At 37.7% G+C, this 18,342-nt stretch overlaps 1 protein-coding gene across 1 annotated transcript; it reads right to left on the bottom strand.

Moving 5' to 3' along the window:
- Positions 1-690: 690 nt before the first annotated feature.
- On the bottom strand, positions 691-17,579 carry apobb.1 (apolipoprotein Bb, tandem duplicate 1). Its single transcript, XM_055054209.1, has 28 exons — positions 17,493-17,579; positions 16,455-16,663; positions 15,587-15,619; positions 15,381-15,493; positions 15,154-15,299; positions 14,901-15,048; positions 14,156-14,308; positions 13,782-13,906; positions 13,585-13,670; positions 12,848-13,292; positions 12,639-12,753; positions 11,607-11,753; positions 11,303-11,514; positions 11,026-11,221; positions 10,748-10,927; positions 10,440-10,643; positions 10,167-10,334; positions 9,863-10,068; positions 9,591-9,773; positions 9,378-9,508; positions 9,091-9,301; positions 8,836-9,017; positions 8,423-8,583; positions 8,229-8,341; positions 7,784-8,139; positions 1,308-7,253; positions 1,059-1,213; positions 691-978 (listed from the first exon to the last, which is right to left on the bottom strand). Exons 2-28 carry the CDS (start codon positions 16,507-16,509, stop codon positions 691-693), a joined length of 10,458 nt encoding a protein of 3,485 aa, XP_054910184.1. The 5' UTR covers positions 16,510-16,663; positions 17,493-17,579.
- Between the last annotated feature and the right edge of the window lie 763 nt (positions 17,580-18,342).

Here is an 18,342-nt window from a genome sequence, read left to right as displayed (position 1 = left end):
TTGAGTTATTCACGCTCTGTCCAAACATTTGCGGTGAACAGATTGTAACATGCAGACTTATATTTTCAGTCTAGGTGAGTTTTTTTAATCCTGAAAATGAAAACGAAGATCAATCCCAAACTTGCCATTGCTTGTCCTCATGTAGGGTTGTACTTCCTCTGAAGTTTGCTGCACAAGACTATAAATAGCATTGTTTAACAGATGTATTAGTTCAATGATCCTGTCCATAATGGACTCACACAGTTTGCTGATTTCATCCAAGTTGAAAGGAGGAATCTGGTCAAATATTTTCCTAACCTCTGTAACAACCTCCCAGTAGACCTGATTGAAGTTGATGAATACTACATCTAAATATTCAGACTTGACAGAATCGACAAACTCCTGTGTTTTCTCAATCACTGGCTTCAGGGTGTCATCAAACTTTTCCAGTATCATGTCAAGACTCTCAACATTTTTCACAAAGTCTATTACGTCATCAAAGATCTTTTTGATACTTACTTTGATCTCAATTATCTGCCTTTCAGTAATCACCTCACCACTTGACAATTCCACTTCAAGACTGCTAAATTTCTCAAAAAATAGTCACAGTACACCTCCATGTTTGCATAGATGAACTGATTGGTTGCCTCCATCTTACTTGCAATGCTACCGGTTAGCTTCTTTAGGATTTCGGGAAGAGTGCTCTGCTCATCATTCAGGGGTGTTCCTAAAGTAAAAGGTTATCTGGCTCATCTGATCATCATAACTGATTGCAAAATTATAGGCTTCGTTGACATGGTTAGTAACAGAATCCTGGAGCATCTCCATGCTGCCTATGATTCGATACTTGTCAGAAAAGGCTTCAACAGAAGACATAATTGATGGGAGTTCTGTCTTCAATTGAGCAATCACATCCTCAGGTGCCTTCATGTACACAATGTTTGTGTTGGTTGTAGAGGATATGATCAGCAAGATGTCAAAATCAGTTTCTGAGGACATCTGCATAGAGAAAAGGAATGTTAATTCAGTCAGCTTTTTAAATCTCTAAATGGTAGTTATTTTGTAAAAAAACAACTTACAGGAGAACGGCCATAGAACCTAGCACTCATTTGGGATTGGTCTCTGCAATCAAGTTGAAGGCCAAAGAAGCCAAACGATGGAGTAGAAACAGAGACATTAATATGGTTGCTGACCATGTTCAGGAGGTCGTTCTCAAATGTTGCAGTGGTGGAACCTTGAAAAGGAATAGAAATATTAACTTCTGAGGTCAGCAGGATGTTAGTTATGAGATGATAATGTATGTATTAGAACTATTTTAATCAACTCACCTTCCATGTCATGTTTCAAAACCACAATAGGAGAAGTGCCAGTGGACCTAAAAGTGATCTTGAGGGCAGGGGCACTCCATTCCACGTCAGTGAACATGTTTGTGTTGTACACTGGGCTAGCAAGCTTTGCATTTGTAGTCATCTTCTGCTTGGATGCATTCAGTTCAACATCAGTCTTTTCAAAGTAAGCAAGGTCACCCAGGCTGCTTGGCTGTTTTATATCAATCTCAATATTAGCTTTCAGTAATGAAGGTTCAAAGTCAATAATTGCCTTTGCACTGTGTTTTCCCTCAGTTTTGAAATTTAACAAGTTTGCTCCATTGTTGCCTGAATAGGCAAGCTCTGCAAAAATACGGCCCATTGAGGCTTCGGCAGCCATCTTATGGTTTACATCTATGCCAAGGACTTTGGTGGTGCCATGATTAACCTTGACATCAGTAATAAACTTGCAAGTTGAGCGGACATTGTTTGTATTTACATACACAACAGCCTCATTGTCCAAAACACCTAAAACTAGATAGTTTTCCAAAGCTCTGCTGTCCATATTTGACTTAAAGGACGACTCCACTGAAAGGTACTCTTCGTCTCTTTCTACTTTCACAGTGTGCTCTGCCTCAACCTTTCCAATTGCGTTTATGGTGGGAATGCTGAGCTCACCCTTTAGCGTTAGAGTGGACAAGGCATTGGGTTTGGAATATGGTTTTGCAATCAGATTTTGGCTTGCTTCCAGATTGAGTATGGGTAGGGCAATAATCGATGATGTTGATATAGAGACAGTGTTCATGCTATAGGTACTGTCATGCGTGCCTTTAATGTAACGATTTTCTAGGGAGAGAGAATTGGCTACCTTAATTCCTCTCTTGGTGCTCAGATTGGTAGTTCCTTTGAGTTTTGAGTTCAGACCTTCAAACACAGATGTTGCGGTAGCTCCTAGGCGGAAAACAAGATCATCTTGAGCATGAAGCAAAGTCTCAGCATTAAGGTTTATAATCGCAGACTTAAAAGAATACTCTGAGCTCAGTTTACCCATTGAGGGTATCTGAATCAGACCTGCCACATCAATAATTGGGACAGTGGTGCTTTTTGTGTAAAGGATCTTGGCATCCATATTAAAAGTCTGCTCAGTAGAAGACAGAATATTTTTGAGTCCACTCTTCTCAAACAAGTTCAAATCATCAATAGGTGGAGAATGGAAGTTCACAAAGGGTAGGTCAAGTTCAGGAATGCTAATTGGATATTCCAGGAAGAACAGATCAGTCTGACCATCCACTTCAATTGAGACACCAACATGATTTCTGGTATTGTCTGCAGTGAAGTTGGAGAATATTTTGTACTGATTGAGGCGAGCTAGGAAGGCAGCATTCACCTTTTGAAAGTCAGGTCTTATGTTGAGCAAGTAATCATTCTGCAGGTCTATCTTGGCATTCAGAGATTTGAAAATGTTGACCTTGGCATTTGCTTTGTTTTGTACTTCAAAGAAAACTTCAACAGGGCAGACTTTGAAATTGGCTATGTTAGAGACCACTCCACTAGCGGCACCATACAGCTCAGTGTCATGTTTTGCTGTAATCTCAATCTTCATATCATAAAGATTGGCAAGTCCTGATGCCTCAAGGACACTACTCTTGATGAACGGTGCCTCTCCCTCATTCTGAACATTAAACTTAACGTAGCTAAAATTGCCAGATTCAACTGAAATGAGCTGTTTCATTTTTAGGATTTCAGACTCTGTGTCACCGGTGAAGGATAGGCGGACAGTCTTGGGGTTGAGAGAAAGTTCAAACTTGCTCTTGTGATTGCAATCATGACTGTTAATTTTCCCTTTTCCTGTACTATCTACATCAACATTTAGTGTTAAGCCATCTTGTTGCACAACTGACTTCTGGGTTGCAATAATGTCACTTGAAATATCAGCAAATGGTATATTTACTACATGATTGTAAGTTGTATGAACAGTAGAGGTCATTCCCCCTGCCACTGCAATAAAGGCTGTGTTCATCAAGTTGGCCGAGTAGGGTGCAGTATCAACCTTAACTGTGGTTTTTGCTTGTGCTTGGGCTAGTGCTTGAGCTAAAACACTATAGAGAGTCACAGATGCCTGATGATCAACACCAAGATAAGTGTGTTTGAATGTTAAAGTTTCTGCGAGGACAAAACGTTTCATCTTTGGGATTGCGATGCGAGCATTGCTGTCAAGCTCATAATTAAGAATTTCTGAAGTGGGAGATTTGCCCTGAGAACTAAAGGATCCAGTGAATAAAGGTGACAAGTTGTTCACAGTGGAGTTCTCGAACTGAGCAGATGTCTTTATAGTGTACAGGGGAGATTGGAATCTAATCTCACCATAAAGTTTACCAAAGCATGGAAGCATAATCTCCTTTGGAATTGTTGGCAGCTTTATTTCTGGAATCTCCAGAGCTTTGGCAAACTTTTTTGTATCTACTTGTGGAATGCTGGGAAACGTGACTTCTAGAAGAGGGATTTCCGGCAAGGTGATCTCAGGAAGCGTTGGGAGGTAATTCAAAGTCAGATCTCCAAAGAAAGCATCTAGATCTGGCATTTTGATTTCAATGTTTACAATGAAATCAAATAATTCAATGATCTTCTGATTGATGGCATCAAATGAAACAGTGAAAGCTTTCACAGTGTACATGCCCAAGATGGTAAACTCAGGCATGTTAATTTCTGCTGGAATCTCAAACTTATGATGGAGCCCCAGCTTTGTGGAAGGCACAACAAGATCTGTGAAAGGGAAGGTGAAGGATGGCAAATTGATTTCAACTGATCTCACTTCATTCAAAAGATTTTCAATGATCTGGAAAACCTCACGAACAATTTCTTCATCAGGCAACTCCTCTTTTATTATACTAATAACATGATTGATGTTGTTTAAAATAATATCTATTCCAAATCTGAATAGGTAACTAACCTCTTTCAAAATGTCGTTAAGATCTTCTCTGATGTTAGGATTTCTGAATTTCTCTTTTATGAGTTCAACAAATGTCTTGGTGACATGTTCATAGATGTCTGTTGCATAATTAACTATTTTTGCAACTTTTATTTCTCTCAGATGCTCTACAAAGTCTCGAATAGATGATAGTACTACATTGGCAAATTCTCGTGCTGCCTCAAGTTTCTCAGAAATCTTGAGAGTCCTGATTATCTCATTTGAGTAATTTCTATACTCTTCAATAATTTGATTAGTGTTGTCCACAATGTCATTGTAGTTAATGGACTTTAACTTTTGGAGCATGGTTTCAATATACACATTGAGCTGTTCAATTATTTTGTTAACCTCAGTTGCTTTTAAGTACTCAATAGTGGCTTGAAAGATTTTTATAAATCTGTTGGAGATGTCTGAATCCTTCACAATTTTTACAGCAGCCTGGATGGTTTCCTGAATTCTCATTTGTTTAATGAGGTCTTCTGCTTTTTCTAAGACAGCCTGAGCCTTTTGGTCAACTTGAAGATATACAACTAACTCTTTCATCTTAGTAAAAATGACATTCATTTTGCCAACAAGGTCAAAGTTATGCATCTCACGCTTGATGTCTTTCATTGTCTTATTCAATATGTCTACTGGAATAACATAAACAAAGAAATCAATTGCCTCTTTTGTATTTTCAGATGACATCAATAAGTCTGAGAAGTCAAACTTGTCAATTTCATTTCTAACTTTAGTCACGATGGCCTGTACTTTAGCTTTGATCTGAAATCGGGCTTCAATATTGGACAGGAATTCAATACTGCTGCCTTTAAGTTTTTCTAGGTCAAATTGTTGGATCAGTTCACTTATAGTTTGAATCACATTAACAACTTTAGCTTTGATCTCATTAAAGTTTTCCAGAACATTTTTTATCTCCTCACTAAAATTTTGATAGAGGAAGTCAGCGAAGGTTTGGATGTAAGATGAGAGATTGATGAAAAATGTCTCAATGGCTTTCCTGAGACTTTTCAAAGCTGCATCCACATTCTCTCTGGTGATAAAATTTTGGCTAAAATTGTTGAAAAGCTGTTTCAATTGATTCACTTTATCTTCTAAGTTAATTTGAGTAATAAGATCACTTACTTCCTGGGGAAGAGTCTCAAGTCTTGCCCTTACCTCACTTTTGTTGAGGAAATTTTGTAGAGATTCTGCTACAATAACAATTAATTCCTTGACGCGCTCCATGAAGACAGGCAGACTTTCAATCAGGGGGACATGAATAATATGACTTTGCGTGCTTTTGTCATATTTGAGGAAGCCAGAGATGGTGAAATCTTGGTTCTCTGTGGAGGCTGTGTTAATGATGTTTGTAAGGATTGTGCCTCGAACCTCAATTCCTACCCTCTCCTGAGTATTATAAATCTCTATGCCTTGACTAAATTCATGCTGATTCATTTTAGATTTAACTTTAAAACTTGTTTTTTGTTCCTGAGGTGTTAGGACAGTATCTATGTTGTTATCATATGTGGTCTCAAAGGAAAGGCGGTTGTCTAGCTTCTGGGTCACTGACGCTCTACATTCATGGGAGCTGACAAAAGCAAGGGGTTGTGCTCTCAGAGAAGACTTGCTATAAAGTTGGCCACTGTGCTGTCGATAGAAGGTAATATCTCCATCTCCACTGAACATGGCATCAAGGTTGAAATCAAAAGGGACAAAATTGCAGCGAATGGTGTGTTCAAAGCGAATAGGCTCGGAGTTAAAGCGGACATTGTTACTAAACCTTGCAGCAAGGCCAACAATTTCAAGTTCAGCGTCGTGCCAAATATGACTGCTCAATATCTTTCCAGAGGTGCTGTACTTTGCACTTGCACTTAGATCTGCATAATTAATCTGGTATGTGTGTTTTATTTCCTCTACTCCATATAGGGCTGTCAGTTTTCCAGTCAAGTCAATCTTGTAAAGTTCTGCCAGTAACCGTGCATCATTATCAAAAGTGGCATCCAAAAGTTTCAGGTGGTTGTTGAATTTTGCAGAGGCAGTGTGAGGCTTTAGGCCAAAGATAATATCATGATTATAAGAGGCATATTCACTTGCACCAGCTTCCGCCTTTGAGTTGAAGTCCAGACTAGAAAGAGTGATTGTCAGACTGTTAGAATTATCCACTTTGATATCATGAATTGCAGCCTTGTTGGTAATGGATAGAGTTGCTCTTGAAGCATCTATTCCAGCATCGAAGGTGTTTTCTAGAGAGAGTGGGCTTTGGAGAGTAGTTGTTCCACTTGTGCTTAAACCATCTTTGTTCATTTTCAGTCTGGCCTCATGTGTAACTTCATTCTCAAAAAGCTTTATGTTGGCATTGCAGCTTACTGTCAGACCATTGTCATCGAAGGTGGACATGAGTATGGAGTAAACGCGATTATCAGAGCAGTCTCCATTCGTCTCTATTCTTATAGTGGCTCTACCAGCACCAGCAGAGGCTTCAGCCTGGTTGTTAATCTTGAAACCAAGAGCTTGAGCGCTTGCGTCACATTTCATTATCAGCTGATTCTCTTTGAAAGAAATTTCTGCGACATGTGTGAAGATGTCCTCCAAGGCTTTGGTGTTCGATTTAACCAAAAATTCACCATTGCTAAGGGACCCTAAAAATTGGTTCTCGGCTGTAAAAATGGTTGAATCAAGTTGGATTTTAGAATCAATCTTTGCCTCAGGCTTGAATGGGAATACAGAAATATCCTGGACTGAAGTGGTTGTGCCATAAATTGGTCCAGCCTTGAATGATCCCTCAAAGTTGTTGTCGACATGAATTTCTTGAGTATTAATTTCAGTCATGCTTGTGTGCTGTAGTTTTGCATTAATACCAAATTGACTTTTGGCTTCGATTTTGGTGCTTGATTTCAAAGTGAATTTGTCTGAGATAACTCCATCTTCTTCAGTACTGAAACTAGCTTCGAATAATTTATGGGTGAAAGAGCTTCTCAAATGACCCTTGATGGATTCAGTTATGGACACCATCCCAGAACCTAAACATAAAAGAAAAGAGAAAAACATATGTGAAGAATAACAAGATGACCTACTAATTGTGATGCCCTAATAATTATGTACGACCAAGCAAATTACATGTCTAAAATTTTCCCCATGAAATGTATAGCATAGTGTCTCTGCTTTCCCAAAAAGATGTGAGCAACTGGTCAGGCCAAGTAACCTGATCAAAGCCAGCTCATAACCTTAAGTGTGCTTATATAAAAGACCTTACATTTTACTTCTACAAATATCTGGCGAGACAATTCAAAAACTTTAAAAATAGTTATCTGGGAAACCTCCATTAGTTATTCTCAAAGAAGGCTGTTTTGTTATTGGCAGCTTAAATACTGACATATTGGTGACACCTTGGGGAAAAAATAATCTTATGCAAAGTGGCAAAATGATTTCAGAGCTTTAGTAATAGTTGTAGTAAAAAAGTAACTAAAATATTTTGACAGGAGACCAAAGTGTATCTTCACTGAAGGAAAGATGATCGAAATTATTAACACATTTAACAATCATGATATACCTTCAACTGCTACAGAGAGGATGTCAATCGGGGAAGTTCCTTTTGCATCAAACCTTGCAGAATAGCTAGGTGGTTCTACGACATCTTTTCCAGCTGCAAGTGTTGCTTCCACATCATAGAGATTGCTGTTGATCAAAGTTGAAAGCTCAATTTTGCTAAAGAGAGGAACAGACACAGTGAAACTCTCTGGAACAGCAATGTCGGGCATCGGGATTTTTCTGGAGGCAATGTCCAATCCAAACTGGGGTATAGACAGCCTAGGAATGGTAAGAGCCGGTGGTGTCTTTCCTCCTAGAGGCAGCGGGATTACAAATGTGAAGTGATCATCGTCGAAGTAGAAGATGGCCTTTGCGTCACTGTTACAAAAAAAGCAAGTCCCATATATAAATGTTTATGAAAACATATGTAAACATTATTAAAATTAGCTTTGATTTACTAATCTTACGCATTCAGGAAGAGTTTCTCTGGCAAGGAAATATCTGGTATGTCAGGCAATCTGAAGTTTTGCATGTAAGGGAGCATTTCAGCACCATACTTTTCCATGTAGTTGTTTGCCGCCTAAAAAAATCACAGGCATGTTTTTATTGTTTTTGGTTTGTCCACATCTTTGACAAATAAATTCTGATGAAGGACATATACCTCCACAAACTTTCTGAAGATATGACGAACTTTCATGTCGGTCTGTGCCACTTGCATGTCAAGAATCTTATTGCCATACTGCTTAATGATGTTACCATTAGGCAAGAAGGTGGTTTCTGTGTCCACATCAGATTTGAACTCCAGCTCAATCTTGCTGCCATCTGAAAACATAATTCAATACCTGCATTACTTAAAAAGATCTGTCATTTATGAATGAATCAGTTTTAAAAAGAGTTTGGAAAAGGTAGGTAAGTTCAAACAGATTTTAGTGACTAGCTCAATTAATCAATTGTTTGGTGCATTCTGCCACAAACTAGTTGTTGCCAATGTATTTCCAATTAGAAAACTACCAAAGTAGAATTAGTTTTACTCAAACTTTCTTACACATAAGAAAAAAAGTCAAATGGGATTACCATATTTAATTTCAATTTTCTGCTCAGAGGAGGCATCCATGACCTTAATTTCATTCTCAAGCTCCAATTCCAGCTCATCATCCAGATCATCATGTTTCAGACTAGCAGTGACAGTGGATTCAGCGTTGATAGAGGGCACCAGGAGCTGGACTTGCAACATGCCTTCCTTTGTTTCCTTCAAACTGAAAAATGTATCAGCCAGTCAATCTTGGGCCCCATCATTGTTATTTTATGTATTCAAATTGCATTTCTTACTTAGCACGTCCAATCAGGGAAAGCTGAGGGACGTTCATGTTGATGAAATCAAGAAAGATGGAATGAGTTCCTTTGGCTTGAGTATTCCCATCAATGACACCGAGTCTGATTCCGACCTCCACGTCAATGTCAGGGATCTGAACGTCCGCTGTGATGACATTCTTTTCTCTGTTGTATTTCATCACTAGTTGGGCTTCAGTTGGTGCTGCTCCTATGGTTGGTCAATCAACGGTGTCTTAATCCTTCTTGATTTGTCCAATTAAAGCAACATTTATACTGATCCCTACCTTCAGCTTTCAAGATAAACTTCAAAACATCAACCTTCTGCCGGCCTTCGTCTCCCTCCTTGAGGAGCTCGTACGTAACAGTGGATGTGTACTCCGTAACTTCTCCTGTGGGATGGAGCTCCACAACGAATCTGTGTTGTTCAGTTAACAGAACCTGTTAGCTAATCACATGCTATTTTTGACATCACTGGTAGTAAGGAACTTCAAACTTACTTGCTGTCACCGGTCAGGGGGAAGTAGGGTGCAGTCTCATGAGAGAATGCATCAGTGTACTGCAGAGCAGAGCAGTATTTCATGCCAATGAAGGAAGGTGTGCACTTATTTAATTCAACTGTGTCTTTCACCACCGGAGGTAACATTTTCACGTTTGATCCGATTACTGCCACGAAGGAGTTTCTAAATTGTAAAAGTAGCAAGAATTTAAGTTCGCCTAAAAGCTATAGTTCAAAATGAAAACAGTTTGAGCATGTTTTTGTATAGCTTACGTCATTTGGATTAGCTTGGTGGGGGTTGCTGGGGCTGGAATAGTCAGCTTGACGTGGTCACGTCCCATTGAGACCTTGGCTTTGACCCCACTCTCGTGGAAGAAGTTAGTGTGCATCTCTAGTCCAGAATTGACATATTCAGGGATGTAGGATCCAACCTGAGTGACAAACTCAATGCCACCAAATGGCATGAAAGTCACTGTGCTCTGTAGGTAAACATAGTAAAAAGATTGATGCAACAAGACTTGAGTTGATGCTGTGAAAAAGTTATAAGCATCCTGTTACTGTAGCCATAGACAATCACCATGTCACGAGCAATCTGAAGTCCGCCTTTGAAGCCAGGGGTGAAAGTACCAGACAGTGCGATCCTTAGAGGTACTCCAGTAACAGTTGGAAGGAAGAATTGATTGTCCATGAAGATGTAGTGGGCAGAGATTGTGTTGTCAGGGCTAGTCATCAGGGATTTTAGTATCTGTGCCAAAAAAGTCCACAAAGGACATTTAGCACATAAATTACAGATTTTTAACAAAAACTAACATTCAACAAGAACTGCTAGGTTCTGCTTCTTTGAACTCACTTCATGTGGGAACATCTTTGGCATCTTGTCAATCAGCGTGCTAGCAGAGAAGGCCATGTCAACGATGTCATTTGTCCTGAGATATCCCAGCTCATTTCCCAACAGTTTCAGATAGACCATTGCTTCCGGAGATGGAGCTGTCTTCAGTTCATTGACCATCTTCTCAAGGTTTTGTCTGACCTCGCTCACCAGGTTGTTAGAGGTCTACATGAAAACATGCACAATTCCTTAAGACTGCCTGCTCTATCCCACCTTCCCAAAAAATCATGAGATGAATATATGTGAGTATAGAATGTTGCTGGAAGTACCTCCCTCTTCATCCTGTTTCTCTTCAGTGCAGGTATGGCATTCTCCAGGATCTCGCTGACTCCTTCTGGCATGTTTTCGGACACGAAGTACATTGTCTTTAGGGCAGTATCGGGGAAAAAACCATTCTCTCCAAACAGGGCCTCGATTGTTGGTTCAAATTTTTCACCTGTTATACCAATCTGCAAAGATTGAGATTTTTTTTTATTCCAAAGAAACTGTTTTAGTTTAGCAAAATTCCTCAGGGCACAAAAGATGTCAAATAGTTTAAAGTGTTTACCTCCATCATGTCAATCTCAAAGCCAAAAGCCCTCAGAGTCATTTCAAGCATAACCTCCTTGGGCAAGTAGCTGACACCCTCAAAAATCATGTTGCCCTGCACGGATCCAATCTTATAGTTGCGTGAAAACTTGATTGGGTCCATTGTGGGTCCGATTTCATTGCCTTGCAGGGCATCCTGAATCTTCTGCCTCAAGCTGTAGAAAGAAAGAACACTCTACTAAAATAATGACAATAAATATGCCTGAATTTTATTCGGCAGCATCGCTGAATCTTACGCTTCGGTTTCTGATTCAGTCGAGGACAGAATGTTGGTTATGTGGGAGATTACAAAGCTCCTGAATTGTTGGTCAGGCTCACTGGACAAAACGTTGATCAGCTGTGTGAGCTCACTCGGCTGTGGGTCCTTCATAATTATAAGATATGCAGCAATGCGTTCTTGAACAGGGTTGCTGTTGTCCAAAAGCACCTGCATAAACACGTCTCTTGTCTGCAATCGACAGACATCAATTAAAAAAAAAAGATTAGAAATGAAATACTGACAGGCAAAATAAAAATACTGACTAGAGTTGTTTTGCTTACCTCATCTGGGACTGGAATCTGCCTGTATACTTGAATAGCAGCCTGCTGCACTATTTGGGAGGCTGCAGGCTCCTTCACACACTGGATCACAGCAGTCCGTAGTGCTGGACTAACAGGAATCACAGCTGGAGCCATATTTCCAATCACCTGAAAACAAATTCAAGCCAATTTTCAATTGGGATTAGCTCACCTTGGAGATTCTTAGAAACACATTCAGATGAAGAAGCGCTGAAGTTTGACAGCTCAGACTTTTATGCCCAAAATTTACGTGGTGCAGATCTAAACTTAGGAAATTAGCACCTCAACCTTTTTCTTGACATATATATTTTTGAATTACTCTTACTGATGGAAATTTATACTGAGTATCATTAATATCAGACATAATCCGCACATTAAAAATATTAGTTATTTTGACAACCCAAATGCCAAAAGGAGAATTTTGGAGGCAGGAGCATCACATTGTGGGATGTTTGTTACTTTTCTGCAAAAATCCTACAGTTAAAGGAGAAACAATGGGAACATTTTTGCTGAACATTCCTAATATGAATGTAAAGAAAAAACTGAGGTGTATTTTTCAACAAGATAAAGTTCCCAAACATGTAACACCAAAACCTCTCAGAGGCAACAAGATGATGCAATCAATAAGTCAACCAGTGTGCAACTGAAAACATATCAAAAGAACTGTAGATCTGACAAGTTTTCCCATTACGGAAACATCTTGAAGTTGTCACAAAAACAATTTTCTACTGTTGAATATATTTAGGTTCATATGTTTGATCCTTATTCCATTCATCTTCCACTTTGTACAAAAGTTACTGGACTGTGAATCTGTTAAGTTTCTATATGTAGGTTACAGATATCATTGCTAAATCCAGTATGAATTTCACGTCACTAGACTCATTAGAAATATGTTTGCCAATAACATGTGGATGTTTTTGATACTTATATCCCCTCCCATATGTTACCGTCATTACATATTCAGTACATTCTGGACTTTTGTTTGTATTGTGAGGTAATAGCTGTGATACTTGCCCTGAGTGTCATGAATGTGTGATCCTTCACCCCAGTACAGTCACCCAACTGGGAAGCCATGAACTCAGCAACAGAGTGGATCTCTGGAATAGTTTTTTTCTCAACCTTGTAAAATCTGTAGAAGACACAATGATAAATGCACAAGAGTAAAATCATGCACATGGTAGAATAATAGTAGTCTGATGCATTTTACACAAATGGTCACCTACCGTTTGACAACATTGCTCAGGGCATACATGATGGGCTTACTAGGTTTGTATTTGGCCATTTCGAGCAAATCATTGATCAGGAGCGCAGAGGGATTGGATATGAGTCCCAATGCGAAAACAGCAGCATCAACCTCAATGTCTGCTGTGTCGAACGTCCTGAGGATGTGCATGATTGCACTGCTACACTCGGGGGTTCCACACTGGGCCAGAACCTGGTAGGTCAGGAAGCGGGAAAAGGCGACGACCTCGGGAAGGGCAGCTTTCAGGGTTTCAATCTTCATTCCACGGACTGTGGAGATGAGGGCGTGGAAGAGGTGTGCCCTCCTCTCTCCTTCGGTCTCAGGCAAATTGACCAGTTGTCTCATGAGATTCACAGCTGCGTCTTTATCCTGGATGTTGCTCTTGTCCTCGACAATCTCCATGGTGAGATCCTTGACATTGTTGTCTTAATATAAAACAATCAGACATTTGTAATAATTGTTATAATCTGCAATCCACAATGCAGTTTCCAAAAAGATAATTTAATTATGCTGGTAGTTTATGCACATAAGTAATCACAAATATGCTTACACAACTTCATTTTCTGTTCTTATCGTTCTTCTGTAAGAATTGTGTTTACTATTTATATATAATAATAATTAAATAACCACAGTCACTAAATTACAACAATTTGTCTTGTTGCCTGACTGAAATTTTTTTAATGATTTTTGAAAAGTGACCTTTAAGAGTGTACTTACCATGTTCAAATACTCTGTCATTATGAGAAGAAACCTGAACCAGAGTCAACTCCTGCTTTCCAACATTGGTAAATCCATATTTTCCCCTGTAAAAAAACAACAACAACAACAACAAAACATGTAAAGATAAGTGAACAGAAGTCTAAGCATGAATCTTTGTTCATTAAATGATAACACTCTTGAAGGATTTGATTTACTTGTGGGAGAAAGGTATGACGAGGTGTTCTTCAGTGCAGGAACCAGAGGTCATGTGTTTTTTCTCATTATCAAATTTGTAGTTACATGTTTGGGAGCTTCTGATCAGCTGAGCCAACGGATAGTGCTGCAAATTAGGACAGCGTGAAGTTAGTAATGTAGACCATTTAAAAAAACACAGATGAAATGTTTGTGTCGTCACATAACATCAAAGTTTTATAAATTGCATTGCTAAATCTCATATTCAAGCACAGATTCAACATAGGAAAATGAATACGATTAAATCTGTCAAGAATACATGTTTTTTTTTTCACAGATTGTTTGTGCAAAACCATTTCCTGTGACCTCCTTGCAGCATGTCTTTAGGGAGTCTTACCATGCCAGTAATAAGTGCCAGAGGGCTGCTGTGATCTCTGATGGGCACAAACTTGTCACATGTGGACAGATCCCTGTGCAGGTTGATGTCAGTGTCAATGTCCTCTCTGGCATTGCTCGTGTAGGAAGTCATGCACTTGCCATGGATAGTGGGCTAACATAAAGATGGAGAATTAGAGAAGATAACTGCATGATGGAAATTAGAAAAATACATTTAAAGAGCTCCCCATTCTTAATGGCAGCTTCAGTAAAGCCTTGTAAGAAGCCTTTAAAATCATATTATGTTATATACACACACACTCATATATATATATAGATATATATATCTATCTATCTATCTATATATATATATATATATATATATATATATAGATATATATATATATATATATATATATATCTATATATATATATATATATATATATAGATATATATATATATATATATAGATATATCTATATATATATATCTATATAGATATATATATCTATATAGATATATATATATCTATATATATATATATATATATATATATAGATAGATAGATAGATAGATAGATAGATAGATAGATAGATAGATAGATAGATAGATAGATAGATAGATAGATAGATAGATAGATAGATAGATAGATAGATAGGTAGATTTTTTGTGTGCTTTACTTTTTATTTTAAGGCTTTTTGCACATCTTTTCCAGGGGTGCCATTAAGTTCAACCATTAAGCATTTTTCTTAGTAAATCCCACTACCATGTTGCTGTTCTTGTCTTCCTCCAGCAGAGGCACAGCCAGGGCAGAGACGATGCCTCTCTTGAAGTTCAGAATAGTTGTTGTTTCGCCATCCGCAGGGAAGAGCTTCACGTCATACTCACCCTCAACAACAAACTTCAGAGGATGCCTTTTAGAAAATGTGATATATTTTTTGTTACTTATATATCAATTTTTCTTCAGAAGTTTTTTATTTCTTTCTTTTAATACCCATACTTCAGGAGGTTTATCTTACCGTTCCATTTCAGCGGCAAAGCCGTCAGAGCTGGCGGCTGGAAGGAACACGGGGTTGCCATTTGCATCCGTGTCCACCACCTCGCTCAGGCTGCAGCCTGTGGTGTGCAAGATGAAACTGCACATCTGTGGAACTTCAATCTCAACCTGTGTAACAAATCAAAAGATTTTTATCCTGTCTTATGAGCAGAAAAAAAATGTAATCTGATTATTATAAGACAATGCTACCTTGCAGGAGGCCTTGGGTCCATTCTTGAGCTCAGAGGCCCCACTGATGGCATTCAAAGATTCAGCTTCATATTGGTATTCATATTTGTGCAGAGGCTTGTACCGTTGGGCCACTAGAGGAGATCAAATAAAGATTTGAAGCATCTTGATTCTGTATTGTGAATCTTTGATCATTTTATAGGAACAAATTGCCAGAAGCAACTTACGCAGACAACTTGACAATGTTTCATCTTGGGCAACTGTTAATGAAAAATCAGATTATTTAGCTTTTTTTTGTAATATTTCCCAAAAGGGTAACAAAATAATTATGTATACTTGACTTGTGCTAGTACAGTTATAAATTATTATGGTTAAGTGTTTCTTAATTGATTGTTTATGGATTTGCTGACTTTTTGAAAACAAAGACGTCATCACAGTCCCCTGATCCAAAGTGATGCTTTTAGTTGTTGAACAGTTTAAACTTCAAACTGATTTGGTATTTTTGTGGCCTTAAGCAGATTTTTTTTTTTAATTTTTATAAATAATTAGACTATATAATAAATACTGTAAACCATTTAATATAACTAGTATATTAGGTTTGGTAACACTTTATTTGACGGATTGTGAATAAGACTCTCATGTCACCGTTATAAGCATGACATAACACCTGTCATGAACATGAATAAGTCTTCATGAATGTTAATGACTGTTGTCATAAAGTGTCATGACATTTTCATACTAAGTTGACATTATTCAAAATGTTTTTGTTATGACAACTTGACATTAACCAAGAAATCATGACCTGACATAAATTTGTTATAAAACTGTTACTGATTAAACTTTAGCTTTAATAACATAAAGCTACGTAATTGTTTTAAGTTTAAACAGTAATACTTTTAGAACAAATTTATGTATCATTTTCTTTAGTTGCTTTTTCAAAAAGGAAGCATGAAAAGTATTTTTACCAGAGATTATGGAGAGGACATGTACAATTCATTAGTTGCAATTCATGTTAAAATATTTTGCCTTTACTGTTTAGATATGATCATATTTAAACATAGACTTGTGATGTGAGATGCGTTGAAAGGTACTCACGAGCCAAGGATGATATACTGAGGAGCAGCAAAAGGCAGAGCTTAGAGACCCCCATGGCGGGCTCTTTGTAGCTCTCTCCTCCCGGGTTGGCGAGTTCTCAGACTGATGTCTCCGTCTCAGCTCGGCTGTTTTATACCAACACCTGAACTCTGTCAGAAGGCTGCGAAGCACAGACTGTGCTCTGAACTCTCAAAGTCCACTGCACACTCCTGTGTGGAGGGACAAAGGCAAAAGGTTTGAGAATGTAGATCGAAGCATGCTTACAAAAATTTGTGCTTTATTTTAGATATTAATTTCTGGCAAACAGTGTTTGAGTGAAATGAGAGAGATATTTTCTTTCTTTGTGAGGTCATTAAAAGTTACAGAAATGCTCTAATTTTATTTGTTGCTTTCAACAAGAATTTGATGTGTTGTCAGCAATTAAAACACACTTTGAAATTATGCTTAGTGTTCACTATTTTTTGAATGTGCATGCACAAAAAGATAAATATGCATCTTGTCAATAAAAGTCATTTAACTATTGCATTCTTTAGATTAAAAGAATTTCATTTGATTTTGTCAAATATTCTAGTGCAACAATGAAGAGATTAGATTTAGTCCACAAAGCATTTCAAAAAACAAAAAATGTCATTCTTGCTGCGGAACTCAAAGGTCACTCTTTCCAGCCTGATGCTGCAGTCTGAATTAGGTCACATATTAGTGATCACTGAGTGATCAAAGCATGATTTAGAAACAAAGTCCCTGAAGTCTTTATTGGGAAAAGATAATCTTATCAAAAACTTCATAACTTCTGAAAACCTCTGATCTGAAGAACAACTATTACTCTAGATTTATTTTCTTAATTATGTTCAGTTGGTCATTTAACATTCTTTTTTTTTTTTTTTACTGATCTTCCTAATCAGTGTTACTGTTAGTATGTTAAACACTAACATTTAACATACATTTTTTAAAAGGATATTTGAGAACTAATCAGACATGGACTTTCAAATGTAATTATTGCTTATTAAGACAAAAAGATGTTATTCTATATGCACTTACTGTGTTTGTCTCTGGAACAAGAGTCAGCTGCTTGTTGTTCCTTTTCCACTGTCAACAGTGAAGACAGAGAAAACATTTACCAAACCTTTTTGGGGGTAAGAAGATGAACTTTGAGACTTTGATCAACAAATACCCAGAAGTCCCTGCATGCATCGATTTGCTGTTAGAATTTGGGACGACAGTTTCATTTGTGTCAGCTTTTTTACAAAACTTTTAAGTTGTTCCTTTCATTTCGTCTTACAATACACATTTCAAATGGCCACACAATGTTTGAGATATCAGAGTTATTAACTTCTTTTAGTTCTTTTTGTTAATCTTTTTCTGTTTCTGAAACTGAATGTTGCGCAATGGTGAGTTGCATTTTGATCTTTAAAAAGTGATGCAGTGGCTGCAGTCACAATCTTCACTAAATACTTAATTTTTAGCCTTTTAGCAGACAGGGACAAATGTTCAGTATCAGTAAATGAATAAACCTGATTGAGAGCTTGGAAATAGATTTTTTTTCCACGACAGTAAAAAAGAGGATTTTTTTCTAATAATAAAATTAGTTCTTAGTAGCAAACTGACAAACTGTCAAAGGGGAAAAACAAGAAAGACTTTGAAATCTGTGATTTTACACTATAAGGACATAATAAGGTAGAAATAGTGTGTGATTGAGAAAGAACCTCATGACTCAATGACTTACTAAATCCCATTTCCGCAGCAATAACCAAAAAATTTATTTTATTTTGTCTGACTAACTCTGACATTGTTATTCCGACACCTTGACTCTGAAGTTATGAAACGCCTATTTTATAACTTTTCATCTTCTCTACCAATTTTCAAACAGATGTGTTCACATTTGCTTTTC

The sequence above is a fragment of the Poeciliopsis prolifica genome, unplaced genomic scaffold (assembly GCF_027474105.1).
Source record: "Poeciliopsis prolifica strain line A6 unplaced genomic scaffold, Auburn_PproV2 SCAFFOLD039, whole genome shotgun sequence".
NCBI lineage: Eukaryota > Metazoa > Chordata > Actinopteri > Cyprinodontiformes > Poeciliidae > Poeciliopsis > Poeciliopsis prolifica.
This window is presented reverse-complemented; position numbering and strand designations above follow the sequence as displayed.